At 50.8% G+C, this 25,933-nt stretch overlaps 12 protein-coding genes across 12 annotated transcripts; 8 read left to right on the top strand and 4 right to left on the bottom strand.

Annotated features, from left to right (window-relative positions):
• The first annotated feature begins 20 nt into the window (after positions 1-20).
• Positions 21-1,693, top strand: PV10_00198 (uncharacterized protein). Its single transcript, XM_016364241.1, has one exon. It carries the CDS (start codon positions 165-167, stop codon positions 1,287-1,289), a length of 1,125 nt encoding a protein of 374 aa, XP_016227890.1. The 5' UTR covers positions 21-164; the 3' UTR covers positions 1,290-1,693.
• Positions 1,694-1,768: 75 nt separating this feature from the next.
• On the top strand, positions 1,769-3,931 carry PV10_00197 (serine hydroxymethyltransferase, cytosolic). Its single transcript, XM_016364240.1, has 4 exons — positions 1,769-2,015; positions 2,107-2,157; positions 2,227-2,591; positions 2,655-3,931. The coding sequence occupies exons 1-4, from the start codon at positions 1,962-1,964 to the stop codon at positions 3,616-3,618; spliced, it is 1,434 nt and encodes a 477-aa protein (XP_016227889.1). The 5' UTR covers positions 1,769-1,961; the 3' UTR covers positions 3,619-3,931.
• On the bottom strand, positions 3,347-4,630 carry PV10_00196 (uncharacterized protein). The gene has a single exon (XM_016364239.1). The coding sequence runs from the start codon at positions 4,530-4,532 to the stop codon at positions 3,921-3,923; it is 612 nt and encodes a 203-aa protein (XP_016227888.1). The 5' UTR covers positions 4,533-4,630; the 3' UTR covers positions 3,347-3,920.
• A 180-nt stretch (positions 4,631-4,810) lies between these two features.
• On the bottom strand, positions 4,811-6,125 carry PV10_00195 (uncharacterized protein). The gene has a single exon (XM_016364238.1). The coding sequence runs from the start codon at positions 5,961-5,963 to the stop codon at positions 4,821-4,823; it is 1,143 nt and encodes a 380-aa protein (XP_016227887.1). The 5' UTR covers positions 5,964-6,125; the 3' UTR covers positions 4,811-4,820.
• A 224-nt stretch (positions 6,126-6,349) lies between these two features.
• PV10_00194 (uncharacterized protein) lies at positions 6,350-7,402 on the top strand (the record flags this gene model as incomplete). Its single annotated transcript, XM_016364237.1, has 1 exon — positions 6,350-7,402. The coding sequence occupies one exon, from the start codon at positions 6,350-6,352 to the stop codon at positions 7,400-7,402; it is 1,053 nt and encodes a 350-aa protein (XP_016227886.1).
• A 289-nt stretch (positions 7,403-7,691) lies between these two features.
• On the top strand, positions 7,692-8,246 carry PV10_00193 (uncharacterized protein; the record flags this gene model as incomplete). Its single annotated transcript, XM_016364236.1, has 3 exons — positions 7,692-7,729; positions 7,842-8,048; positions 8,180-8,246. 3 exons carry the CDS (start codon positions 7,692-7,694, stop codon positions 8,244-8,246), a joined length of 312 nt encoding a protein of 103 aa, XP_016227885.1.
• Positions 8,247-10,572: 2,326 nt separating this feature from the next.
• Positions 10,573-12,693, top strand: PV10_00192 (actin-like protein). Its single transcript, XM_016364235.1, has 2 exons — positions 10,573-11,850; positions 11,899-12,693. The coding sequence occupies exons 1-2, from the start codon at positions 10,765-10,767 to the stop codon at positions 11,959-11,961; spliced, it is 1,149 nt and encodes a 382-aa protein (XP_016227884.1). The 5' UTR covers positions 10,573-10,764; the 3' UTR covers positions 11,962-12,693.
• An 818-nt stretch (positions 12,694-13,511) lies between these two features.
• On the top strand, positions 13,512-14,985 carry PV10_00191 (uncharacterized protein). The gene has a single exon (XM_016364234.1). It carries the CDS (start codon positions 13,671-13,673, stop codon positions 14,391-14,393), a length of 723 nt encoding a protein of 240 aa, XP_016227883.1. The 5' UTR covers positions 13,512-13,670; the 3' UTR covers positions 14,394-14,985.
• PV10_00190 (uncharacterized protein) lies at positions 14,874-17,163 on the bottom strand. The gene is made up of 3 exons (XM_016364233.1): positions 17,072-17,163; positions 16,596-17,015; positions 14,874-16,534 (listed from the first exon to the last, which is right to left on the bottom strand). Exons 1-3 carry the CDS (start codon positions 17,113-17,115, stop codon positions 15,301-15,303), a joined length of 1,698 nt encoding a protein of 565 aa, XP_016227882.1. The 5' UTR covers positions 17,116-17,163; the 3' UTR covers positions 14,874-15,300.
• Positions 17,164-18,894: 1,731 nt separating this feature from the next.
• PV10_00189 (uncharacterized protein) lies at positions 18,895-19,527 on the top strand. Its single transcript, XM_016364232.1, has 2 exons — positions 18,895-19,124; positions 19,178-19,527. Exons 1-2 carry the CDS (start codon positions 19,022-19,024, stop codon positions 19,357-19,359), a joined length of 285 nt encoding a protein of 94 aa, XP_016227881.1. The 5' UTR covers positions 18,895-19,021; the 3' UTR covers positions 19,360-19,527.
• Positions 19,449-20,911, bottom strand: PV10_00188 (uncharacterized protein). Its single transcript, XM_016364231.1, has one exon. The coding sequence runs from the start codon at positions 20,567-20,569 to the stop codon at positions 19,787-19,789; it is 783 nt and encodes a 260-aa protein (XP_016227880.1). The 5' UTR covers positions 20,570-20,911; the 3' UTR covers positions 19,449-19,786.
• Positions 20,912-21,196: 285 nt separating this feature from the next.
• Positions 21,197-25,198, top strand: PV10_00187 (uncharacterized protein). The gene is made up of 2 exons (XM_016364230.1): positions 21,197-24,626; positions 24,684-25,198. The coding sequence occupies exons 1-2, from the start codon at positions 21,381-21,383 to the stop codon at positions 24,804-24,806; spliced, it is 3,369 nt and encodes a 1,122-aa protein (XP_016227879.1). The 5' UTR covers positions 21,197-21,380; the 3' UTR covers positions 24,807-25,198.
• The last annotated feature ends 735 nt before the right edge of the window (positions 25,199-25,933 follow it).

Here is a 25,933-nt window from a genome sequence, read left to right as displayed (position 1 = left end):
AATATTTTTATTTTTCCAGACTCAGAGTCTCTCCAATTTTCTGTCTGGATGTTTGAAGCGCCAGCAACACCAAGATAGAGACATGTCTATTTGACAGAACCTCTGAGGAAAGGCGGTCTTGGCCAAGACGATTCACTTTTTAGTATCTCACAACTTAACGAGACATGGCCAAATCCAAGGTCCAGGCTCGGCCTAGCCAGCTCAGTAATGAACGGATCGTGGACACGAGCGACGAGGAGAACGACATGGTCCAAGGTCATGGGACAGCCAAGAAGACAAAGAAATCAAAGCCATCTGCCAACTCCCCGAAGACGAATGGGATTGGGTCGAAGACGAACAAGTCCAAGCGGAAATCTCCAACTCCAGAGTCGACAACGTCCGATGCAGAATCGAGCTCCAGTCCTCTGGCTGAAGACGAAGCCCAAGAATCTTCAGGAGCCGAAAGTGACGATGGTTCGGATAGTGAGGGCGATTCAAGCTCCGCAACCAGTTCGACCTCGTCCGCTAATAAAAGGAAATCAAGACCAGAACCTCAAACAGCATCGAGAAAGAAGACAAAACCCAACACCAGTTCAAAGGTCCGAATTGCACCGGTGCCTTACAAAGCGCCATCTGGCTACGAGTCTTTTGCACTGTCAGCCTCTGACTCTGCCTCGCAATCAACTTCGCTGTTCGAGAATCTATCTGGGAAACAAATCTGGCACATATCAGCACCCGCCTCGTTGTCACTCCAACCCATCACAGAACTCGATATTCAGGCAGCCCTTCAGGGAAGGTCCATACTGACCAAGAATGGCATCGACTACAATATGCACCCGGCCCCGTCGCAACATGAAATCCTACTCTTGCCAGCCGGCCAGGACTCTACATATGAGCAAATTGAAGTTGGCGTCACTCGAACCTTTGATCTGCGAGAGATGAGCACGATCCCACGGGCCAAGGCGAAGGACAAGGCGCAGAGCTCAACAGCGTCGATTGTCTTCACTGCCACCAAAGAAGGCACCACAGGACAGCCACGAAAACAGCCGGAAGGACTGCGGCAACGGTATATTCCGTTCGGAGCGCAGGTTGGCAACCCCGATCAGGCGATTGGAAAGAGCCGCACTACGTTTCAAGTGCCTGATGAAATTCTGAGAGAAGAACCTGCCAACAAGGCTACGACTTCGAGCCTCAAAAAGATGCAGACAGACGGAGGGGATACACCCAAGAAACAGAAGAAAGACAAGTCTAAGGCATCCCCGGAAAAGAAGAAGAAGAGACGGCGCATAGTTGATGAAGAAGTGGTGTAGACGGTGGATGAGTGGGTGTGTTGTCAGTGACCGATGCGACGCTCTTATCGCTTGAGTTTGTCAATTGACGAGAGCATGTGGACCAATTTCGTGCTTTGGGTACAGTCCTGTTTTCAGTATCTATTGCCTAGAGTCATGATGGCCATAAGCAAGATGGAGACATGATAGCCAGTGGACATTCTACGGGCTACAGAGCCTATTCTGGGCATAAATGGAACTGGCACGACTGGTCGAGGGGCCTGCGCTTCCCAGCTTAGTTAACGAATCCATGGCGGTGCCTGGCAGAAGCAGATCGCGGGGAAAGGGTGGCGCCCCTCAAGCCCGAGGGCCCCAAAGAAGCCCTAGACTCTCTGTAGGCTTGGTATCATTGGCCCAAGATGGATGGGAAGGGGGATCAGCTTATAGGCCCTGAGGCCCCCTCGGCCCTGCAAATTCCTTCCTCCCGCGTTCTCAGTGACGGGACACGGAAAAAAAAGTTGATCTCGAGTTCCACTCAAAGATTCCCCTCCCCCTCCACTACATTTGACTGCGTCTTAACTGCAATTTTGCTCAATTAGTCTTACCACCGCAGTCTCGTCGTCCACGCCTCCAATTCCTCCTTTCTTTATCGCTTGACGCTGCACTCTCGAGCAACTTCCTCTTGACGTTACGCAGTTCCTTCCAATTGCAAATATGGGCTCCGTCGCTCAATCATCCAGCTATGCCTTGTCCAAGGCACACAAGGACGTGAGTCATTTCCCACGATATTGAGACCGCAACACGGCCGAATACCAGCCAGGCAATTGAAGCAAATAAGCTAATATGAATTCTCTAATAGATGCTCGAGACCTCTCTCGTCGACTCGGACCCAGAGATCGCAGAGATCATGGTATGACACACCCCTCCCCACCCACCGTCCGGATCGACAACACCCACTGACACCTGTTTTCCTCTTTAGAAAAAAGAAATCAAGCGTCAGCGAGAGTCCATCATCCTCATTGCCTCTGAGAATGTCACTTCCCGCGCCGTTTTTGATGCCCTTGGCAGCCCCATGTCCAACAAATACTCCGAGGGATATCCTGGTGCTCGATACTATGGTGGAAACCAGCACATTGACAGTGTCGAACTCACTTGCCAGGCCAGAGCCCTAAAGGCTTTCCATCTCGACCCTGAGAAGTGGGGCGTCAATGTCCAGTGCTTGAGCGGTTCTCCTGCCAATCTTCAGGTCTACCAGGCCATCATGAGACCCCATGATCGTCTGATGGGTTTGGATCTGCCCCATGGTGGACATTTGAGTCACGGATACCAGACACCACAGAAAAAGTAAGATTCACCTGAATATCAACCTGGCTCGAGAGTCTTTGGATTACTAACACCGTGCTACAGGATCTCTGCCGTGTCCACCTACTTCGAGACCTTCCCATATCGAGTCAACCTTGAGACCGGCATCATTGACTACGACCGCCTCGAAGAGAACGCTCTGATGTACCGACCCAAGACCATTGTGGCCGGAACCTCTGCCTACTGCCGTCTCATCGACTATGCTCGCATGCGCCAGATCGCAGACAAGGTCGGAGCATATCTTGTGGTCGACATGGCCCACATCTCTGGCTTGATCGCCGCTGGTGTCATCCCATCTCCCTTCGAACACGCCGACATTGTCACTACCACCACACACAAGTCCCTCCGCGGTCCTCGAGGAGCCATGATCTTTTTCCGCAAGGGTGTCCGCAGCACCGACGCCAAGACCGGCAAGCAAGTCCTGTACGACTTGGAAGGACCCATCAACTTCTCCGTCTTCCCTGGTCACCAAGGTGGCCCCCATAATCACACCATCACCGCGTTGGCCGTGGCCCTGAAGCAAGCCGCTTCCCCCGAATTCAAACAATACCAAGAACAAGTCGTCAAGAACGCCAAAGCACTCGAAAACGAGTTCAAGAGCCTAGGATACAAGCTGGTCGCCGACGGAACCGACTCACACATGGTCTTGTTGGATCTGCGCCCCCAATCCCTCGACGGCGCCCGCGTTGAAGCCGTCTTGGAGCAGATCAACATTGCCTGCAACAAGAACAGTATTCCCGGAGACAAGTCGGCCTTGACCCCATGCGGAATCCGTATCGGAACGCCAGCCATGACATCGCGAGGCTTTGGCGAGGAGGACTTCAAGCGCGTTGCCGGATACATTGATTCAAGCATCAAGTTGTGCAAGAAGATCCAATCCGAGCTGCCCAAGGAGGCCAACAAATTGAAGGATTTCAAGGCCGTGGTCGCAAATGATTCAGTCAAGGAGATCCTTGACTTGAGACAGGAGATTGCCCAATGGGCCTCCAGCTTCCCTCTCCCAGTTTAAATCAGTGGACGGGACTTGGGACATGGGACATGATTGTGTCGGAATGTCTTTGGTTATGAGGCGGCGTCCTCCGTGCTTTGCTGGCGGTCGAGGTGATTTGTTGGAGAAGGGGGGTTCAACGGAAATATTGTAGGCGTCTCAGACCTGTTGATGCACCCACAGGCTGGCGTAGGTATCTTCAACGATACAAAAAGCATATTCAATCCGGGATGGTGAATTGTGTGCGTGCATGTCCTTCTTCTCCATGGTTTAAATTCGTAATTGTATGACCGATTTAGAGGTCTGGGTATGATGGGTTGTCTTCAGCGTTCAGTCATAACCACATCATCATCTCGCGACCCATCTTTTCTCTCTTTCTCCTGCTCATGTCCTTCTTTCCCACCACTCCCCTCTTCATCTTGACCTCTACTCCCTTTCGCAATCGCCGCCAACTGCCTCTCTCTCGCCTTCAGCGCCAGAATCTTCCGTTCCAACTGACCAATCTCCGCTTCTTGATCATCCAAACTCCTAGCAACATCTGGAAGTGCCGTAACCGCCGCCCGCGCCTTTGCGAGTTTCTGCTTAATCGGATAGATTTGCGCAGCTAGGTCTTTCACCTCGAGAAGGGGGAGTGTCGGATGGAATCGGTCGACGGGTGTGGATGAGCCGCCTATGTTTGTTGCGCCGGGTCCTGAAGTGATGCCTGCCGATGTAGTGGTCGCGCCGGCTGCAGTCGGTGTGCTGGTAGGATTGGGTGTCTGGAGCATCGATAATCGAGATATCAGTTGGTATACGTCGGGTAGGATGCTGAATGTGCTGGGGGAGGGGAATGGTGGGATATCGGCATGTGTGGTGTTGGTGTGGTTTGCGGAGTTCGCGCCTGCGCCTGCGCCCATGCTCATGCCCACGTCAATGTCCATTGTAGACGATGGCATGATTGTGGGATGAGGACAGTACGGAGTAAGGTCAGAGGACCACAACCAACGCAGGTTACGATGATGAAGTGGCTGATCTGGCGCCGTGCGGAAAGAATTGAACAAGGGTGAATTCAACTTTAGATGAGATCCAAGGTTTGATATGTGGATGTGTACGGAGTAAGTAGTTGCGGGGCTGCGATTCAGAGCCTGCAGCGTTGGATACTCCCCCGAGTCATACATTTCTTTATCGAATTTAATGAATGGTGCAACCAGGTGGCAAGATCAATGAGTCTATTGATTGACGATCTATAAATCATTGAATCCTATGCAAGTCCTCTCGATTCCCTTCTCTGCGACAGCCCACAGCCAGGCTCTCCCGGCTTCGCCAATGAATAGCCCCACAAACTCATCATCCCAACCCGCTTCGGTCAGCCAGCCATGCTTTTCGAGACTCAGACTTGAAGTCAAGGACAGGAATCGCTCAAACTGTGCAGGATTATCCAGGGCCAGTGCATTCCCGGTGATCCCATGACATAAGCACGGGTCCTTGATGAGAATGCCTCGAGTCTGAATATCCGTCTGTGCTTTTGTGATGGCACTGTCGATTCGATCATGGAGGCCAGGGAGATAGGGTCGTAAGGATCTCAAACATAGTACAACACCAGGTGAGCCATGGCAGAATTGCACAAGTTTGTCATCTCTGGCGGGCAGAGAAGACGGGAAGTTGCCGCTGGGAAACTGTCTACTGAGCAAGTCAGATACCACGGGTTCAAGCGCCGGGGCCGAAGATGGTGAGGAGACGGCAATCTGGCAGAGGATGCCAAATGTCCCATGGACGGCACCAAGGTAGTTCTTGTCGTGCCAGAGCCAGGGCTGTTGGGCAGAAAGAATCCGTTGGACTGTCTTTTCTATGACTCTATTGATCAGATCCAATGTTCTGGCATCTTGCAGAAATGCCGATCGAGTCAGCCTGAGTAGATAGAGATAGCCGGCTCGACCATACAACCATTCGTTAGACCCTGTCGTGTCTTTGTCATTGATGACTCGCTCCCAAGCGCACAGCGACTGCGCCAGACTCGGGTCCTGTTCGACCGCGGCCCTCAGTGCGACTTGAGACAACACCTCACTTCCGATGCCGCAATGATTGGCGTCGACCTTCTCTCGAACACGCGAGGATCCAAGAGCAAGATATGCTTCTGCCCAGTCTTGCAGTGATTGGCCTTTGAACATTAAATCTGGGTACAACTGAGAGAGTCGGAAGAATAGATAAGCGACAGAAGTCGGGCCCGCGTAGAGACCGTGAAATGTCCAGCCGGTGGAACATGTCTGCACTGGGGGGTTGTATGCATTGATTCTTGTAAGGCTGGCAATCAGTTCGCCATGGGCGTCCAACGATCTGGAAGTGGTCGGTCCAGGATCGAAGAAGCGAGCGGATGATGTACTCATCATGATGACCCTCGTGTCGTTTTGGACAACATTATACGACTCGAATGATGGATATGACCCACCCAGAGATTGACTTTATGTGAATTCAGGATCCACGATGCTGAAGAATCGAGACTGAGTCCATTGGAGGGGCAGTGTGGTAACACAGGTTTGCACGCCCGAGACCGAAATGAGGGATGACATGACGCAGCCTCGCAGCCTCGAAGCCCAATTGATATGGAAGGCGGTGCTTGGTCACGTGAGTTTTCCAGTCCCACCTGCGTCTTTGACGCTTTTGTCGATCACGATTTTTGTCCAACACTCCATCTCCTTTCGCTCTTTTCACCCCTTTCGTTCCCCGGTATCTGTAAAGCGACTAGTGAGACTATCGTAGGGAGGCTTCAGCATCGATGCCCCCCTCCTTGCGAAAGGCCTGCCACGCATGCACTGCGGCTAAGCGACGATGTATCCCTCGTCTCCCAAATTGCCCTCGTTGCGCCGAGAAAGGTCTCCTCTGCCAATATGATCTCGAGCCTGTCAACAGCGATCCCAGTCATCGTGAGAATTTGGCGGTGCCAAGGATCTTCGACTCGATCGAAGCAGCCCATCTGCACGCCATATCGACCTACAAAGCTTCGGGTGAATTTGTCAACGGTATTCCTCTGATGGGCAACGAGGAAACTTTTGCAATTGCGATTGGCCATCTAGCCCAGATCCCGGCCCTCACTTTCCAATCCCGATCATCTCTATTCGTACATAAGAATATCTTCAGCCTTGCTGTCTTGCCGGCACTTGAATCATCCACAGCTACAAGCCTTTCTACCAAACAGCTACTTATCGAGCAAGATAGGCTCCTCTCACTGGATGTTCACGAGCTGTCTTTTGTCGAGTTCCTCGGTAACTTGCATCGTCTCATCGCTATAATTCTGGCCTATGCTCTGAAACCAAACCTGGAGATTGACAGACGACCTCTAAGCCCTGATTTCCAATCTGTACTAGATCTTCTCCATCAATGGTCCGCCCATTTTCAAACCACTCTACCTGAAGATCTCGGGAGTGACCTTTCCGCCTGGAATGCGTGGGCTACTGCAGAAACGACTCGGCGAACTATGATTGCAGTGGTTGTGGTTTCGGGTATAGTCCAAGTTCTTCAAACCGGGGTTTGCTCGTACCAACCCTTTGTCGAAGCTTTGTGCTTTGACTCCAGGACGGGGGTGTGGGAAGCGGAAAGGGAAGAAGCATGGCAGAGAGCTGTCGATCATCACGGGACTGGCGTCGGAGAGGCCAGTCTCGTTTCATGGTCCGAATTCATCGAGTGTGGTGGAGCAGCACCAAGACAACAGCATGATGGTATGCTCCAACGATTTTTGCTGGCTTGTTACTTTGGCAAGGAGACTCAACTCCCATCAGAGATGCAAACTTCCGTTCCTTTCAACACTCATTGGCTCCCCAACCCCGGCTAGAATCAAGCGGGACCCTGCGTTCTGCAAGGCTGCGACTCGTCTCCACACCGCTTGTCTCAACTGAGTTTAACTTCCACCAGGGTGGATCTCAGTTTCGAGAACGAGGATGACATGACATGACCTGCACTTGATACCGTGCTCCAGAAGAGCATTGGAACTCCAAATTGGTGGATACCCAGGCTGCAACTGGTCACAATGGATGGATATATATGTATCTGCGATGGTCAACCTTGCAGACTTCTGCTGCAGCTTGTACGACCTGCTGCGAGACACGATCGCTCCCATCACCATGGAGTATAATGAGAACCTCCCCAAAGGCTTAGGCAGGTACGTCAATGATGGTCTCCTCCACCACACAACTCCTTGTATCTGGACCATGGAACCAAAACGAACCAAAACGAACAAATACTGACGCTATTCCTCTCCCCGCTCTCCACAGACGCCCTGTCTACTGCTGGGGCCATAAAGCGATCCCTAAACAAACTGGCATCGTGACCTATGCACTATCACCGAACCGCCAACGACCCCTTGCGAATGCATTCTACAACGCCTTTTTCAACACTTTCCGTCGGTCGCGAGCACAGTTCTGGTATGTGGTTCCGCCATTTGTGGCTGCTTGGTGGTTGTTGGAATGGGCAGAGCACGAGTATGTTGTCCTCCTGGTGGCGGGGTATGGTTGTCGCACACGACCATGTCACGATAAATCGATGATGATGACGATGATGATTCTGGTCCTGATCCTGGCTGACTGTCCACTTTTTTCGCTCACTCCTGTAGGGCTCATTTTGCAAGCTCCAAGGAAGGGAGAAGACAGGCGCAAGAACGTGCTGGTGAAAGCACGTGACAAGAGTTGTGACAAGAGTTATAACGGGAAGATAAAGACCCCTGTTCTGGATTGCATGGCAAGACTAGACTGAGCGTGCATGTTCAAAGATATATAGAAATCCTGTTAGAACGGTCTGGTAGCATGATAGACCATGTAAAGTTCACTCGCACGAATGAGATTGACTGTCAGGATTGCTGAGGTTACTGAGGTATATTGATTGCTTCTTAAAGATACGCAGTAGCCATGAAAAGATTCCTCGCGAAATCAAGGAATCCTTACACATGCGGCCCCGGAAAGAGCCACGGCATGACTTCAATAGACGGGCAATTTCCCACTTTGTACATTCCCTCCCGGTCTACCGCATTCAATTCCCCATGTTTGACCAACACCAAGCTTCGGGTTGAGGATGGCGCTAAGTGATTCATTGCTTGCATAGGAAGCATGCTCGCCGGAGTTGGCCTTCAATAAATTAGCAGGCTGGTGAAGATGGTGGCCCCCAACACGAGATGTCATTCGGACCAGTCCCGCGTTCGGGTCAAATCCACGTACAATTCCACTCCATTTGTTCTTGTTCCTCTTTTCTTCGGCGATGAGCCTTTTCCTCTGTTCACGATGTTTCTTTGCTCTCGCTTGGTCCGCCCTTTGGATCCGGACCCGTGATTTTGAAGCTGCATCTTCCCGTGCTTTCTGAGCTTTCGCTGCTTGATATTTGCGCATACGCTCCAAACGCCTCTTGTCTTCGATCATTAGCTGGCGTAAGGTCTTTGATCGAGTAAATTGGATTCTTCTCAAAAGGCGGCGAGCCCTTCCGCTGGAGATAGAGGCGGAGTCCGGGCCTTTGAATGATCGGTCCGACGTGTGAGCTTTGGTGTTAATCATACTTGTGATGCGAATCGTTCTGATGATGACCAAAGGAGACTTCTTCGGGGCGTGATGATAGAATCCTCGCGTGTTGCACGTTCCTCGTGCTCGCGCTTTAGAGATAGGATACAATTGATGAAGACGGCGAATCCTAGGACGATGAAAAATGGAATGATCAGGTACCCTGCGACTGTGAAGACTGTGTCGAAATCCATATATCGAAAATCGGCAAACCAGTCGGGGCGATCCTTACAAGTGAGAAGAAGAGGTGTGGCCAGATTTATGGCAGCGAAGCAGGATGAAGGGAGCCTTCCATGTAGGCGTTTTCGTGCTTGCCGAAACATAGTAAGGAAGGCGGTACCGTTCCCAGACAAATCGGCCACACCCCCCCCCATCGAAGTGATTTGCATGCTGCTGTCAAGGCGACGGCACCTCCAAAGTTTGCGTTCATCTCCTGGGATCATTCAGCCCAGGTGGGGGTGGTGGTCCTCCAGCAACGAACCCTGGCGGGGCTGCTGCTCCACTTTGATCTTGTCCTGGGCCGGGACTTGGGCCTCCTGGTAGGCCAGGCTGATTGTGTTGACCGGGAGGAGGGAAGGCTCCAGGAGCGCCGGGAGGAGGAAATTGAAAGTTTGGTGGAAAGCCACCAGGAGGAGGGAATGGGAGGCCATTAGGAAGATTTGGCGGAGGAAGTCCATTTGGGGGGAATGGAGGGAAAGGGGCACCTCGACCACCAGGGGGAGGGATCATGCCAGGACCTGGAGGAGGAACACCTGGCAGACCGAAAGGTGGCGGCGGCATGCCTAGAGACAGGTGGTCAACATGAGTGGGAGGATAGAGAGGGAGACCATCTTACCTGGAAATCCAGGAAGCGAAGGGGGGAAAGCCGGGTTGGGTTGCTGCAGCATAGGATTTGCCTGGCCTTCAGCAGCATAGGATGATGTGATCGAGTCAATCACCAATTGGGCCTTTTCATGTCCGATTTCTGTGGGTGATGATTTAGTGCTGAGGCATTCATGGCTTTGTTTCCATCTAACATACGCTGGTAATAATCAACAACATTTCGAATGTGATTTCTTCCACTGTTGTGATCTTTGCGAACTGACATGGAGTCATGAGTGAGGTAGACATCACAGTAATCGCAGAAGAGTGCTAGGTAGGTTAGCAAGGCGCAAGCAAGATTGAGGAGGGTATACTTATATTTAGGCATGGTGAAGTAGATAAGCAGGTGATCGTGGCAGTCAGAAGCGCGAATCAACACAATGAGACTGTAAGATGGCAGAGGCGGTGGTGGTGAGAAGCAACCGAGTGTTGACAATGTCCTTTGCTTTGAAGATGAAGAGGAAGAATGAGAGACGTCGAAGGCCAGGGCAAAGTGCAAAGGCGGTGTGGAGTGGCAGAATTAATTTGGCGCGTGAAATGTCCAAGTCACGCTTTGGTTGCGTGTGGCAGGCGAAGTGTAGCGCAGTCAGACGCGACTCTTGTTGAGAGCCAGAGGCTAAACTGGAATGCACAATCGAAATCCACGATAAAAGATCGACCAGCACGCAAGTCAATGCTGTTGGCAGTCTATGCGTGCATCACAGCTACACTGGTGCCTTCATGATGAGGTGAAGCCCATCGCAATAACATCACAACAGTTGTTTCCATCGCCTGCGCAGCCTCTCCCTTGATCATGGCCGATGGGGGCAGTCTGCACAATGTCCCACTTGTGCTCGACAACGGAAGCGGGACAATTCGAGCAGGATTCGCCGGTGCAGATCTCCCCTCAGCCTATTTTCCATCCTATGTCGGTCGACCGAAACACACTCGAGCTCTGGCGGGAGCAGTCGAAGGAGACATCTTTATCGGACCCAAGGCTCAGGAGCTCAGGGGTCTCCTCAAGATCAAATATCCCCTCGAACATGGCATTGTCACAGATTGGGACGACATGGAAAAGATATGGACTTATGTCTACGAACAGGAGTTGAAGACTCTGAGCGAGGAACACCCCGTCCTATTGACCGAGGCCCCGTTGAACCCCCGATCGAATCGAGAAACCGCAGCTCAGATTCTATTCGAGCAATTCAATGTTCCAGCAGTCTACATGGCAATCCAAGCCGTTCTCAGCCTATACGCCAGTGGCCGCACCACAGGCATGGTCCTCGACAGTGGAGATGGGGTTTCACACGCAGTACCCGTATACGACGGGTTTTCCATCAACAGCGCAATTCGAAGGATTGATGTCGCTGGAAGAGATGTCACAGAACATATGCAACTCTTACTGAGGAAGGCTGGACATGTGTTCCACACGAGCTCGGAAAAGGAGATTGTGCGTACCATCAAAGAAAAGACGGCATACATTGCGTTGGATCCGAGGAAAGAGGAAAAAGAGTGGTCACAAGGGATATGGAAGAATGACAAAAAGGAGGTTGATTATGTCCTCCCCGATGGTCAGAAGATCAAGATTGGAGCCGAGAGATTCCGTGCGGCCGAGATTCTGTTCGAGCCAGAGCTCATCGGACTCGAGTATACAGGTCTTCATCAGATGGTGATTGATTCCATCAACCGCACCGACATGGATCTACGCAAGAACCTTTATGGCAATGTTGTCCTGAGCGGTGGGACAACGCTGTGCAAGGGGTTCCCGGACCGATTGCTGTATGAAATGCAACGGCTGGCGGTCAAGGACATGAGGATCAAGATCTTTGCTCCTCCAGAGCGCAAGTACACGACCTGGATAGGAGGGAGTATCCTAGCTGGGTTAAGCACCTTCAGAAAGGTAAGTGATGACGACCTCGAACCGCAGTCACGACTAACGGCCGAACAGATGTGGGTCAGTATCGACGACTGGCATGAGAATCCGGACATTATCAATACCAAGTTCTCCTGAGAAGTCGCACCGATGGCACGACCGGGCGGACGAGACCGAATTCATCGGTTCTACCATCCGACCATTGCCGGGGCTCTATTGGAATGATCCAAAGGTCCGTTCGGCGGTGAGGGTGGTGCGATCTCCAATGTCATGGCCAGACCAGTGTGACTTGCAGGGAAAGATACTTCCCACCAGTAGTAATAACTGTTCTGGCCATGGCAGCATGGCCAGTAGAACAGGGTTGCCAAAGACGGAAATGTGCTGATCATGGCACCAAGAATGGAACATGGGCCATGGGCCATGGGCAAGAAGTTGGGGATTTGTGGGGAAGACTAAAGGTTGCAAAAGCCGGGGTTTGTTGTCAAACTCATGAGGGAGGGTGTTGTGGTAGTCTGCCAGGACGCCAGGTTGACTTTGTTGTCAGATCCTAGTGTCCGTCAGGGGCTGGAGTCTCTCCACTAGGACGAGTAATACCTCAAGGGGAATGTGCCTGAGTCATGCCCAATGCAGTTACCAATAGATGAGGTGGTTATTGGATCGCAGGCACATACTCCGTACACTCAAGTGCATTGTATCACGACTGTCAATGTGCAAGAACACGTGGTCAATAGATTTGCGGTGGCAGGTGGATGGCAGGACGGGGCAGGTCACTGCGATCACGAGGCCCGAGGTAAAAAGGGTGCAAAAGGTGCAAAAGGTGTGCTAAAGGGTAGGAATGGCGGATAGATGTTCCCAAATTGCAACATATCCATCAGTCTCTCATAGAAGACTGTGTGAAAAATGAGGTTTCTATTACCCCCATAAAACTACCATGGCCTTGTCCAGTGCATGGCGATTACCCCATAGTTTGATGGGAGATGCGCTTGTGGCGTTGATGTCAAGCCCTCGTGATGCTCGGCATGACTAACGAAATGGCTCATATGCACCAATTTCAGTGTGTGCACCAGAACCCATGACAGGTTTATTTGTCGGGGGTGCCAATCAGATGCTCTGGGGCGAACCGCCTGGGCCAGGAAAGTGGCCAAGGCAGAGAGCAGCGGACTGGTTCTGGCGGCGTGTCGACGGAGCTGCCCAGTTGTCTCAGGTCTCAGCCTCCAAGGCCCTGCAACCTTTGTGCAACAGGTCGTACAGGTCTCGCAAATCCGGGGATCTAGCGCCTAATCCATCACCAAGCCGACGCCTTGAATGACGCCCAAGTCAATCTCCCAGGCCTCGAGTGCCCGCCATTGCCGCCCAAATTGGCCTGTCCTCGACCCATCGTGACCTGGAAAAATTTTCATCCAGCGTATTTCAAAGCTGCCATGCCTGTTTATGCTTTACACTTGGACTCGCTGCCATGGACACCCGCCGGGCACGCCTTGCAGTTAACGGCAACTCATTGAAACGCGCTTTGCAGTTAACGGCAGCGATTTGGTAACAAGTTGAAGAATGTGCCAGACAACTCTGCAAGTAAGAACTTTTCATCGAGTAATCCATTGTGGCCATCCCCCTGGTGGCGGATCCCGTCCTCCACACTTTGACACCCCTCTCGCCTCTTGGAAGACCTCGTGCTCTCTTGTTTGTCCACAGTTCACGCGCTGTCAAGTCATCATTTCGTCAATTGCCCTTGCAAATTTGCACAATGAGGAGAAAACCTTTCATCACATCATCAAGGTAAGGATGGTAGGAACCGCATGACCGCTCTTTTGACTCTGTATATAATCTCTTGGTTCCCGTCCCTATGTTGAATGCTTGCCCTTTTGCCATCATCCAACAAAGAACAACTCTGCCCTACAGACAGCCCTACTATACTCCTACTATACATCACTCATATACCTCTCACATCACCTGATTGGTGCTCAGTGCTCACCACATCTTCCATCCACGCATATTCAGCCAATCACGATCCCCCAAATTATTTGATTCCCCCCTTCCAGTTTCCAACCATGTCGACCATCTCATCATCATCATCACGAAAATATTCCATTGTGGAACCACATCCATCCGTCCCCTCAACTCAGTATTTCAGCACTGGACGGGGTGGCGCAGGAAACCGAGTCAGGGCTCCAGTCGAAGTGACTCGAGGATCTGATGCCTCGGGACCTGCCTCTCGCGTGGCTCTGACACAATCTCAGACCTCACGCAAGTCCTTCACCACCGGCCGTGGTGGTGCTGGCAACGTCCACCGATCTTCCGAGCGGGCAATCTTCTCATTCGACGAGGAATTGGAACGCCAACTCACCCAAGAAAGGCGTGCGGCTCCAGTCTACCACGTTGGACGTGGCGGTGCTGGTAACGTCTCAGTCTCTGGCAGTTCCCCATCCCCTGCAGCGTCGCGACACTTTGACGATGAACGACGTCGATCGGTCGACTCGAGGGGCAGTTTCGCATCAACAGCCTCGAGCGAGAGTGGCGCTGACTACCTCAACCGCAACTTGAAGAGGGGCATCAAGAAGATGTGGGGTCACTAGCGGACCGATGCATCTGATCACTTTCTTTTCTGTCCTTCGACTCTCACGATTTTCCTTGACACTGATTTCATTTTTTCACACACACCATCATCTGATTGTTTTTTTGGCCAGCATTTACTTCAACTCATTGGCGCGGCGTCATGGCACACAAACTGTTGAGCATTGTCAGTCCTTTTTACAGGACTTGACGGGGGGGCCGGGGATAAGGAAAAAAGCATCTTTACCTCGAGACACAAGGAAAGGAGACTCGGACAAGAGAGATAAAGGAGTATTGTCGACTACTCACGACCACAACCGTATGGTCCTCGATGGAAAATGTTGCAATAAAGGCATCGACACTCCAAGTACGGTGTTGGTGTAATAGCTGGAACAAGTCCCAAGTCCAAATTCTGCATCGGTCCGGACACTCATCTGTGATGCGGTATTCGATGATGATCATGATGACCACTGGTTGCCACTTAGGGGTGGCTGCCGGATGACTCTGCTTGTTGAAGCTACTTTCTTCTCTTTGATTCGATAATATGATGAATACGATATGAATGAACCAATAGCCTGAATCTGAACTTGAATCTGGCCTTTGGCTGCTCTGATCTCTTGCTTCTATTTTTCGCCTGTCGCATGTCTGTCGTTGATTTCGTGCCGCATCAGTTCTTCTCATCAATTGTACAAGAACAAATCTGCCGGGATATACAATCATGGATGATGATTCGGGCTCCTGTCGTCATATACTTCGTCAATTCAGAAGCATCTCCCTTTTCAGTGTTTGGATCGATCAACCGAACGATCGGCGAACTGACAGAAGGATCGCTTAGGAGATCTCTATATCGTTCTGCTTGGTTTTCGACATCAATGTGGTGTCGTGACTGCTGTGTGCTTCCGCTGTCTAGGACCCACCTAACCATTTGATTCAATCCACCCTCCTCTCAACCCCTCTCCGACTCACAGTGATATATTTGACCCCTTTGTACGGTCTGACGCCATCGCCCAGGCCCTTGGACTTCTTGGCGTCAACAAGCAATGCGTCCACTTTGATCCCGCTGGGGAGCCAGCCCTTGACGCTGAATGACACGGCGATTGAACGTGGCATCAAGGTTCGACTTGGATGGCGCTTTCGAGGTGTGTTGTGACCGTTCCTGACAGTTGTGCGTCGTGACTCGTCTTCTCCCTGGCTGTTGGACCTGTCTGCGTCCTCGGCGTCGCCTACATCAGACCCGTTGTCTCCGTCGGCCGCAGCTCCTTGGGCACCATTCACGTTCCCACCAAGCGGTCCCGTCACAGTCCCGGAAAGAACAGCTACACCGTTGACGGACGCGCCATCCTTGGTTGGGATCCGCCATTCCACCGTCTTGTCCATTGCATTGAAACTCGCCTCGCCTCTTGATGGCTTCAACTCCGTCACGGCACGAACAGCTTGGGGGAATGGGATGGTGACCACGACAGCTTCGAGTGTTGGTGCAGCTGAGCTGCCTGTGCTACCGGAAGCGCCTCCGAAAGAGAATGGGCCCGCGTTCAGTGAGGTTGAGCGTGAAGAACCAGATTTGCCCGAGGACGAGCCAGGCACGCCAGGGAAGTGGTTATTCAATATGGCTCGAGCTTCGAAATCCATGCCAGACGGACCAAGTCCGGCGCGCAGGTCAACGGTGGCAGGGAGGAAGATCTTCTCTGATGAAGATGAGGCCTGGTCTGGAGAGGCCCCGGAATCAAGTGGTAAAGGCATGAGATCCGTCTCGTAACCAGCGAGCATGAAACGGCCATCAGGAGGCACAAAGGAAATCTCTCCGGCATGCTCCTTCCAGCGCGCTAGGCGTACGCAGGGGTGAAAAACCGGCAGCTGCATCGTTCGTAAAATGCCCGAGGTTTTGGCTGTACTAGTGCCTCCAGGTGCTGAGAGGGTAAGTAAAAGGTCTGGCACGCCCGAGATCTTTGCGGTGAATGCAATGGAACCGTTGCAACGTGCAGAAATGGGTCTTCCGGAGGGAGCAAGAATGACGGATAGTGACTCAACGATATCGACGTAGAGTTCATTGGAGGTGTGTCGAACATTGGGCTTTCGCCAGGGGATTGCTGGTCCGTTGGATGGTATAGGCGAGGGTCGAATACTCGAGGCAAACGAGCTTTGGGGGCCTAGAGCCGGTGATGTTCTGCATGACATCTATGTTAGCATCCTGGATTTGTGGTTTTTTGGCAAGACGGATAGCATACCCAGGTAAACCGACTTGTGTGAATAGCTTCCCAATCAGAGATGACACCTCGACCGATTCTCTTAGAGCGTTGGGCTCGGTGTTGGATATGATCCCGCCATCGCACACCTCCCCCAGTAGTTGTGCCACTACTTCATAATTGTCTTCGATCTTGCCTCTCAACAAGGGGCTACCAAGGAAATCCTCTAGGATATCGACGAAACGGTTAAGAAAGTCGAGAACGGCTAGGGATTGTGGATCTCTGCTGGCAGCTGCAACGAAGGAGAGGTTTCCTGAGGTGATAGAGTATGTCGTCGTCGGTGGATGGAGGTCTGCAAGGTAGTTGACTGCAGGTCGCGGCGAAGGTCGACCTGCGAGGCTGGTTATGAGTTGATGGGCTTGAGGTGGACGGCCATGGTAGACGTGTTCGACCACACATTCACTAGGACTGTCAGTATCGATACAAGAGGGGCACAATTCCCAAAGTCTGGGCCTTACTTCTGATCATCAAGAACATAGAGAGCGTCGATTATGACGCTCATGTTGTGGATGAAGAGGACATCTAGTGAATCGATAGTGGGGGATGTTTGATGTCTACGCATACAGTCCTCCGTAAGTCCAGACGTCTATTTTGGTTCGAATCTTATCTTATCAGAATGACGCCAACTATTGCCCTACCATGCTTACCTAACTCACCTGTTTACCTCCCTCAGGTACCTAATTAATAGTTGTACCTAAAATAATATCCATATGTACCAATAATAATAACCAAAACACTCTGTAGATGATGGACGCCCACAGTCACCCGATGGAGTCCGTCTTCACAACAAGGACTTGGGGTTGAATGGCCAACGCGTTAACAGACCGAAATCTCCTCCTGCTGACTCCTTATCCGAGTTTGACTCCAACTATCCAGATTCTCAAATTGGGGATTCAAGTGATGCCCGCGTTGTAACCGGTTCAAGTGTGCGGGGGATTAGCAATGGATCCATATAATCCTCGGTTGATAGTTGTAGACCTCCGCCAGCGCATTGCCGAATGTATTGAAAATGGTACCTTTTCTACACGTCGTCAAGGAACCGTCGGATACATACATTGACTAGCGAGACTTTCTACAGGATATCTAGGCATACTATTACATGACCATGGCAGACTCTGCAATGAATCTGACCGACAAGGTCATTGCAATCACTGGAGCAGCATCAGGGATCGGCCTTCAACTCAGCAGATTTGCTGCCACGAGAGGCGCCAAATTGGCCCTGTCAGATGTCAACCAGGAGGCCCTGGACAAGGTGGTCTCTGAACTATCCGCAAAAGGTACTCAAGTGGTTGGAACTCGGGTCAATGTCACTTCAAACCAGGAGGTTGATGACTGGATCAATGCCACAGTCAAGCACTTTGGTGCGCTCCATGGAGCAGCCAACCTTGCCGGTGTGGAAGGAGGCAAGAAAGTTGTAGGCCCTTTATCGGAAATGACCAACGAGGACTGGGACTTTACCCTTTCAGTCAACTTGACTGGACTCATGTATTGCTTACGAGCCCAAGTCAGAGTCATGGGCCCAGGAAGCTCCATCGTCAATGCAGCAAGCACTGCCGGCTTGATGGGTCGACCAGGTCTCAGTGCCTATGCCACCAGCAAACATGCGGTGGTTGGCTTAACCAAAACCGTGGCCAAAGAAGTAGGCTCCAAGGGCATCAGGGTGAATGCCGTGGCTCCGTAAGTATATCGCTTGGTCTCTTGGTGGCTCGCCACACAACTGACATTTCCACTGCAGAGGTCCTATTGAGACCCCAATGATAGATCGACTTTTAGGTGGAACGGAAAAGAACATGCCTTTTGCCGCAAATTATTCCACCATCCCACTCGGAAGAATGGGCAAGCCTGACGAAGTCGCCAGATTGATCACCTTTTTATTGAGTGACGATGCAGGGTTCATGACGGGCGTCATTTGCCCTACAGATGGCGGAATGACTTCTTGAGAAGTCAGATGGTTTTTTTTTCTTCTGATCTGCATCGAATTGTTAGTAGTCAAGGATAATCGTGAGGCTGTCATGGATGCGAGGCTGGGAAAAAGCAGGTCCTCTCGCAACGTGCAACAGCGTCCTGACAAACAATTCGAAGATCATAATAGCAGCTCAATTAAGCATACCATGATACAATGGCAACATCACATGTGAATCCAAATGTTGCGGAGCGTGTGCATGGGAGTGATTGGGAAGAAAAGAGGAGAGGCATAGAAAATGCCAATGCTGATCTATCAAAGTCTCTATATTTACTTCGTCGCTAAATCTTCGGCAACTGTTATGCGTAACAGGCCCCACGCTCATGAACATCCTCCTATCCTAAACTTTTGACGATTGTCTAAACGAAATCTAAATCATCCAAACAGAATCATATCTGCGGTAACAAAAATCACAGTCGGGCCTGCGCCTCAAGGGCCACTCATCATGGGTTTAACCGACTTCCTTAACGCAAAGAGCGAAAAGTTTGACGAATTCGAGAACCCCAATTCGTTTGAGAAGGATGATTGTCTTTCATGCCGAATCATTGGTATGTCGCACAAAGACCAAGGGAGATCTCTCTGACTAACAACATCCACCTAGGCTCTACGGCTATGGTATCACTGGGTGGTTACACGTACTTTTCTGGCATGAACCAGCTCAAGGCGCAACGGCAGGTCATTGAATTGAGCAAATCAAAGTACAAATATGGCTCACGGCAGCTGGGAATCTTGTCATTGTCGGCCACCCTTGTGAGCCTGGGCATTTATCGAATGTTCAATTGAACAATTGTTCATCACATCATCATCCCATCATGGTCTCTGCTTCAAATCGTCAAGCTTGGATGCATTATTGAGCGTGTATATTATCAGCAAGAACATGTTTAATCATGGCCCTCTCATGTGAAATAGGCACTCTGTAAATCATCACTAGGATAACATGTTTAATCATGGCCCTCTCATGTGAAATAGGCACTCTGTAAATCATCACTAGGATAACGACAGTGAATATCCCGCGGCACTCTTGCCCGTCGATGCTATCTGCCACCAGGGCCATCTTCACTATAGAATACGTACAAACAACAAGATGCGCGCTATGCTGTGTCATGTCCGTCATACGAATGTCTGGCTGCTGCTCCAAAAGTCTATCTTGATCCATGGTGCAAAATGCTGGAACGCTGGAAGTCCACTCAATCACAACAATACGCATCCCTCACGTCATTCGCCCTCGCTTGCTGCTACCAAAGCCATCCCGTGCTCCTATGTTGGAGATGTCGAAAAAGTCGGGAAATTGCAGTTTGCGTTTCGTGCCGGCGGTAAAGGTAAATTCTCGATTATTCGACTTGGAGCCATGTCGTTGATTGTTGTGCCTGTGTGGAGTGCGACTGCCACGGTTGTTGACCACCTCTAGCCGAATTGGCGCTGTGCTCGAACTAGTTGGAGTTGAGTGTGGTTCCGGATAAGGAGTGTTGGCCGTCTCGTCAGTCTGCATATCGTCCGACGTAGAGTTGCCGGTGAATTGGAAGACTGGAGGAGGAGCTGTTTGATCTTGAGTAGGTAGTGTCTGTACGGGTTCTGTCTGAGTCGTGATCTCGATGCGAGGCGGTTCCGAGTGAGTTCTCGTCTGTTCTGGAGATCGAGCCCTAACGGGTGAGAGGCTTCGAGGTCTTGTGTCAGCGTCACTCTTGTCGTCGTCACTATCATTTTGCTGATGTGAAGATCCATCGTAGCGCTCTGTAGCCCACTGCCGCACACGCCATCCCTCTCCGTCTTGTAAGCCGAGGTTTTCTCGGTCAAGGAAACCGAGAAGATCTTCAAGAGCTTCTTGGTACCCGGCTTGTCGACTTTTTGCCTGATCTGTAACTGCTGATTTATAGAGGTTTGTAACGGACAGGGCAGCACTGCGGAAAGCTTGAAGTAATTGTTCTGGTGGTGGTTGACGAGAAGCGGAGGATGAGGAAGGTAAGGAGGTGTTGAGAGATCTCATCGAGTCCATGGTGAAGGACTCTGTGGCAGTATATCTCGGTCACTTGAGACTTCAAAGACCCACTGCCAATATTGAAGCCGAGTTGGCGGTGGGAGTCGGAATGGTGAAAATGGAGTTTGTTGTGTTGAGCCAGAGCTTTGGCAGGCGGGTGCAGAATGACAAATTGACTGCAAACGACAAATGAACAGAGTGGTTTCCTAGGTAGTAGTGGTAGTGAACGGCTGAGACCTGATCATAGAATTCTATGATCAGACTCTATGTTCCAAAAATGATGTTTCAGTGGAAGAGAACCGAGAAGAAAGAAAGACTCAAGGCAGTGAAGCCGCAGTTCATCACACAAACGAGGTCAAGTCAAGGTGGGGCGACAGAAGTTGATATGCGAAGGCGCAGGACCAGAGACTTTGAAGTCCCACGTGACAGCTTTCCACAGCGGGACAGATCAAGGAAGCTTGGCCGAACGACACGTCTGTCACGTGCACCACATGTCCATTCACCCATTCCCCAATGTCCCGTACGGCCTAAACTCCTTCAAGAGCCGTATGCCAAGATATGTCCCCTCTGGCGAATCATATCCATCTATCGCGGGACATGATCGCGTTCAAATGTGGTTTCCCTCCTCATCTTTTCCTCGACACCAGTCTGTCGACTTCTGATTGAGTATTCCAACGCCGCCCGTCATCTTCAGGTCTGCACGCGTCGACGACATCGCCTCATTACTGGACATTTTTCCTTTGGTCATCTGCACACCATCTCAACCAACGCGTCGCGGCTCTGAGAGAACTATTCTGATTAACGGCCGTGTAGGCCTTGATTGCCCTTCATGGCCCCTTCCAAGTTACGAGACCCCGACTCCGAAACCTCCTCCATTGCCGATGTCTCCATGCAGGACGTCCACCCTGCGGTGAACCCGCGAAGACCTTCCTTTGGTCACCTCAACCGCTACGTGGACGAAACTCCAGATTATACTGATTCCGATACAAACCCCAACACCACAGCGAGCAGCGTTGCTGGCGACACTTCACATCTCGATGGTCGAAAGAAGAGATCCGAGGCATTGCAGTTGCGCAAGAGCCTTCTGGGCAAGAAACACGGACAGCTGGACGAGTCTAAAGAGGATGACACGATCCGGAGATTCAAATACCTGTTGGGCCTAACGGACCTTTTCCGACATTTCATCGAAACCAACCCCAATCCTAAAATAAGAGAGGTTGTGGTCGAAATCGATCGACAGAATGCTGAGGAGGCGGCGCGCTTTAAGAAGGGAGTGTCCCGGAAAGGTGGCGCTACTGGCAATAAGAGAAAGACCGAGCAAGAAGAGGACGCAGAACTGCTACGTGATGAGAAACGTGGCGGAGCCTCTCAAACCATCTTTCGTGAATCCCCATCATACATTCAAGGAGGCGAGATGCGTGACTATCAAGTCGCTGGCCTGAATTGGTTGATTTCCCTCCATGAAAACGGTATCTCAGGAATTCTCGCAGATGAGATGGGTTTGGGCAAGACCTTGCAGACAATTTCCTTCCTCGGGTACCTTCGACACGTCTGTGATATTACCGGGCCTCATCTCATTGCTGTTCCCAAATCAACCTTGGACAATTGGGCCCGCGAATTCAAGAAGTGGACTCCAGAGGTCGATGTGCTGGTTTTGCAGGGAGCCAAAGATGACCGACACGCTTTGATCAATGAACGATTAATCGACGAAAAGTTCGATGTTTGCATTACATCGTATGAGATGATTTTAAGAGAAAAGTCTCATTTGAAGAAGTTTGCTTGGGAATACATCATTGTTGATGAGGCCCATCGAATCAAGAACGAGGAGTCCTCCCTTGCACAGATCATCCGCATGTTTAACTCACGCAACAGACTGTTGATCACGGGAACTCCACTGCAGAACAATCTACACGAACTATGGGCACTTCTCAACTTCTTGCTCCCTGACGTCTTTGGAGACTCTGAGGCATTCGATGCTTGGTTTTCCGGCCAGAATGAGGATCAAGATACCGTGGTCCAACAGCTGCACCGAGTTCTGAGACCCTTCTTACTTCGTCGAGTCAAAGCTGACGTCGAAAAGAGCCTCCTACCCAAAAAAGAGCTCAATCTTTATGTCGGAATGTCAGAAATGCAGGTCAAATGGTATCAGAAAATCCTCGAGAAAGATATCGACGCAGTTAATGGTGCTGGTGGTAAGCGCGAATCCAAGACCCGACTACTCAACATTGTGATGCAGCTGAGGAAATGTTGCAATCACCCTTATCTCTTCGAGGGCGCCGAGCCAGGCCCGCCATACACTACCGATGAGCATCTGATCACGACTTCGGGTAAAATGATCATTCTCGACAAGATTCTCACGAGAATGAAGGAAGAAGGCAGTCGTGTCCTCATCTTTTCTCAGATGAGCAGAGTCCTCGACATTCTCGAGGACTACTGCGTGTTCAGAGGTCACAAGTATTGTCGTATCGATGGTGGTACCGCTCACGAAGACCGTATCGCGGCCATTGACGATTACAACAAACCTGGTTCGGAGAAATTCGTCTTTCTCCTCACCACTCGGGCTGGTGGCCTTGGTATTAATCTGACTAGTGCCGACATTGTGGTATTGTATGACAGTGATTGGAATCCACAAGCAGATCTGCAAGCAATGGATCGTGCACATCGAATCGGCCAGACAAAGCAAGTCAAAGTCTTCCGCTTTGTGACTGAAGACGCCATCGAAGAGAAAGTCTTGGAGAGAGCCGCCCAGAAGTTGAGATTGGATCAACTAGTCATTCAACAGGGCCGAGCACAAATGCAAACCAAGCAAGCAGCCAACAAGGACGAGTTACTGAACATGATCCAGCATGGTGCAGAAAAGGTTTTTGAGACCAAAGGTTCCACGGGAGCTCTCGACGACATCGATGAGATTCTTCGACGCGGAGAAGAACGAACCGCTGAAATGAGTGCCAAGTACGAAAAGTTGGGCATCGACGACCTTCAGAAGTTTTCGTCCGAAAATGCATATGAGTGGAATGGAACCGATTTTACCTCGAAGCACAAGAAGGATATTGGCGTTTCGTGGATTAATCCAGCCAAACGAGAGAGAAAGGAGCAATTCTACTCAATCGACAAATACTACAAACAGGCCTTGTCGAGCGGTGGACGGCCTGCCGAGACCAAACCCAAGGTCCCACGTGCGCCGAAACAGGTCAATGTACACGATTGGCAATTTTTCCCTCCCGGTTTGCAAGAATTGCAGGACAAGGAAACGGCGTGGTATCACAAAGAGATCGGGTACAAGGCTCCGCTCAGCGAAGGCACAGAAGAGGACCAAAGCGACCGTGAAGCAGATCAGAGACTTGCCCAGGACGAGATTGACAATGCTGAGCCCCTAACCGAGGAAGAAAAACAACAAAAGGCCGAAATGCAGGAACACGGGTTTGGAAACTGGAACCGTCGAGACTTTCAACAATTTGTGAATGGATCAGCCAAGTTTGGCCGAACCAATTACGAAGGCATTGCAACAGAGGTTGACAGTAAAGAGCCCGATGAGATCGAAGAGTACGCCAAGGTGTTTTGGACGCGCTACACTGAGATTGCAGACTTTGACAAGCACATTAAAGCGATCGAGGCTGGCGAAGAGAAACTTCGAAAAGTGAACTTGCAGCGCAAGATGCTCCGCAAGAAGATTGAGATGTATAGAGTTCCACTACAACAACTCAAGGTCAACTATACTGTTTCGACCACCAACAAGAAGGTTTACACCGAGGAAGAAGATCGATTCTTACTGGTGATGCTGGACAAGTATGGCATTGATGAAGAAGGGCTCTATGAAAATATCAGAGATGAGGTACGGGATTCGCCGTTGTTCCGTTTCGATTGGTTTTTCCTCAGCCGCACCCCGGTCGAGCTCGGAAGAAGGTGCACCACACTCCTCAATACGGTGTCGAGGGAATTTGGAGAGCCCGATGAAAAGCTCACCAATGGTCATGGAACGGGCAAGGGGAGAGGACGAGATCGGGACGAGGATGAGGACGAAGAGGTTGAGAGCGAGGTTGCTCCTGCAAAGAAGAAGGCCAAAAACGGGATTGTGGTAAGTCGAGTCTCGACCAGCAACAGAAGACCCATGCCGCTAACATCCAGTGATTAGAATAAACAAGTCAAAGCCGTCAAGTCGGGTCGTGGGTCCAAGAACACTTCACCAGCGACATCACGAGCACAAAGCGTCTCATCAACGACAGCCACAGGCAGAGCAAAAGGAAAAAAGAAGTGAATGATTATAGATGGCGTATGGGGTTGAACGGTCTTTGAGGCCACGGCGGACTCCTCTAGCGATCTCCGACATAGGACCATGTTGGGCGTTTGTTGTGATTACGACACATTCTGACGAAAGGTGGCGCAGGGGAAATCTCCATGATGATCCTCAAGTATTGTTAATGCCCCAAGGTTAATAGACGTGGATGGCATTAAAAGGTTGGAGAGGTCGATTGTGAGAACGATGAGACACAGGAGTGAGAGTGTGAGACTGGGAACATGTACAACAGCAACGGCCAAAAATGAAGGACAATGACATGAGCATGGACACTTCCAGTCATGGCTAGTTTAGTAATTGAAACAATGCCCAAGCATGGCTATAATCGAGTGTCTCCGAGTCCAAAGTAACCGAAGTGGACAATTGAGATGAGAAGGGGGGCGATTCTTATCCTCGTGTTCAATATATGTCATGTTTAGTGGCTGGGCATAAGAACATGTCGTTATGCTGGGTCCATGGCGAGGGTCTTGATTCGCAAGGCCCATCAAAGTCCAAAAATGAGATGAGAATATGGAACGACGTAGGGATTGAGCATCCGAAGAGACTAGAGTCGAGATATATAAATACGGTTGTAATCGTTTCCGATTGACCTTGACCATTATTCCAGTACTTGGTCCCATCCAGCCGCAATTGAACTGCCTCATATCAACATTTCCTAGCCGACATTTACTAGAAACTACAAGTTCTCATCCAGCAAAATGTCTATCATCACTCTCCAAGGAATATCCATCATGCGCATGGCAGCGGGTGTGACGGCGCTGGTAGCCCCCCGACAAACCGTACCACTATTTGGACTGGCAATGAGTCCCGAATCAAGCCTACTCGCCCGTCTATTTGGATCTCGAGATCTAGTTCTAGGATACTACCTATGGAAAACAGTCAAAGATTGGCAACATATCCCTCGTAAGAGCATTATTGCCCCTTCTGGCAGTGAGAGGACACCATTGGTTGGGAATGCAGGCAAGAATAACACCGATGGCCAGGCTGGGACTTTGGTGTCGGTCGACACAGTGGCAAAACAGAATGTCATTACCGCAGTCTGGCTCGGTCTGGCTTGTGATGCCATTGACGTTGTCAGTGTCGCTGCA

The sequence above is a fragment of the Exophiala mesophila genome (genome assembly GCF_000836275.1).
Source record: "Exophiala mesophila strain CBS 40295 unplaced genomic scaffold supercont1.1, whole genome shotgun sequence".
NCBI classification, from domain to species: domain Eukaryota; kingdom Fungi; phylum Ascomycota; class Eurotiomycetes; order Chaetothyriales; family Herpotrichiellaceae; genus Exophiala; species Exophiala mesophila.
Note: the sequence above shows the minus strand (reverse complement) of the source record. Positions and strands in the feature narration are given on the sequence as shown.

Bases quoted from the DNA above. Each gene is read 5' to 3' on its own strand.
- PV10_00198 (XM_016364241.1), top strand. From the start codon at position 165: ATGGCCAAATCCAAGGTCCAGGCTCGGCCTAGCCAGCTCAGTAATGAA.
- PV10_00197 (XM_016364240.1), top strand. From the start codon at position 1,962: ATGGGCTCCGTCGCTCAATCATCCAGCTATGCCTTGTCCAAGGCACAC. The intron at 2,158-2,226 runs GTATGACACACC...TTTCCTCTTTAG, and splicing joins CAGAGATCGCAGAGATCATG to AAAAAAGAAATCAAGCGTCA. The intron at 2,592-2,654 runs GTAAGATTCACC...ACCGTGCTACAG, and splicing joins TACCAGACACCACAGAAAAA to GATCTCTGCCGTGTCCACCT.
- PV10_00196 (XM_016364239.1), bottom strand. From the start codon at position 4,532: ATGCCATCGTCTACAATGGACATTGACGTGGGCATGAGCATGGGCGCA.
- PV10_00195 (XM_016364238.1), bottom strand. From the start codon at position 5,963: ATGATGAGTACATCATCCGCTCGCTTCTTCGATCCTGGACCGACCACT.
- PV10_00192 (XM_016364235.1), top strand. From the start codon at position 10,765: ATGGCCGATGGGGGCAGTCTGCACAATGTCCCACTTGTGCTCGACAAC. The intron at 11,851-11,898 runs GTAAGTGATGAC...ACGGCCGAACAG, and splicing joins GGTTAAGCACCTTCAGAAAG to ATGTGGGTCAGTATCGACGA.
- PV10_00191 (XM_016364234.1), top strand. From the start codon at position 13,671: ATGCTTGCCCTTTTGCCATCATCCAACAAAGAACAACTCTGCCCTACA.
- PV10_00190 (XM_016364233.1), bottom strand. From the start codon at position 17,115: ATGAGCGTCATAATCGACGCTCTCTATGTTCTTGATGATCAGAA. The intron at 17,016-17,071 runs GTAAGGCCCAGA...TGACAGTCCTAG, and splicing joins TATGTTCTTGATGATCAGAA to TGAATGTGTGGTCGAACACG. The intron at 16,535-16,595 runs GTATGCTATCCG...GATGTCATGCAG, and splicing joins ACACAAGTCGGTTTACCTGG to AACATCACCGGCTCTAGGCC.
- PV10_00189 (XM_016364232.1), top strand. From the start codon at position 19,022: ATGGGTTTAACCGACTTCCTTAACGCAAAGAGCGAAAAGTTTGACGAA. The intron at 19,125-19,177 runs GTATGTCGCACA...ACATCCACCTAG, and splicing joins TCTTTCATGCCGAATCATTG to GCTCTACGGCTATGGTATCA.
- PV10_00188 (XM_016364231.1), bottom strand. From the start codon at position 20,569: ATGGACTCGATGAGATCTCTCAACACCTCCTTACCTTCCTCATCCTCC.
- PV10_00187 (XM_016364230.1), top strand. From the start codon at position 21,381: ATGGCCCCTTCCAAGTTACGAGACCCCGACTCCGAAACCTCCTCCATT. The intron at 24,627-24,683 runs GTAAGTCGAGTC...TCCAGTGATTAG, and splicing joins AGGCCAAAAACGGGATTGTG to AATAAACAAGTCAAAGCCGT.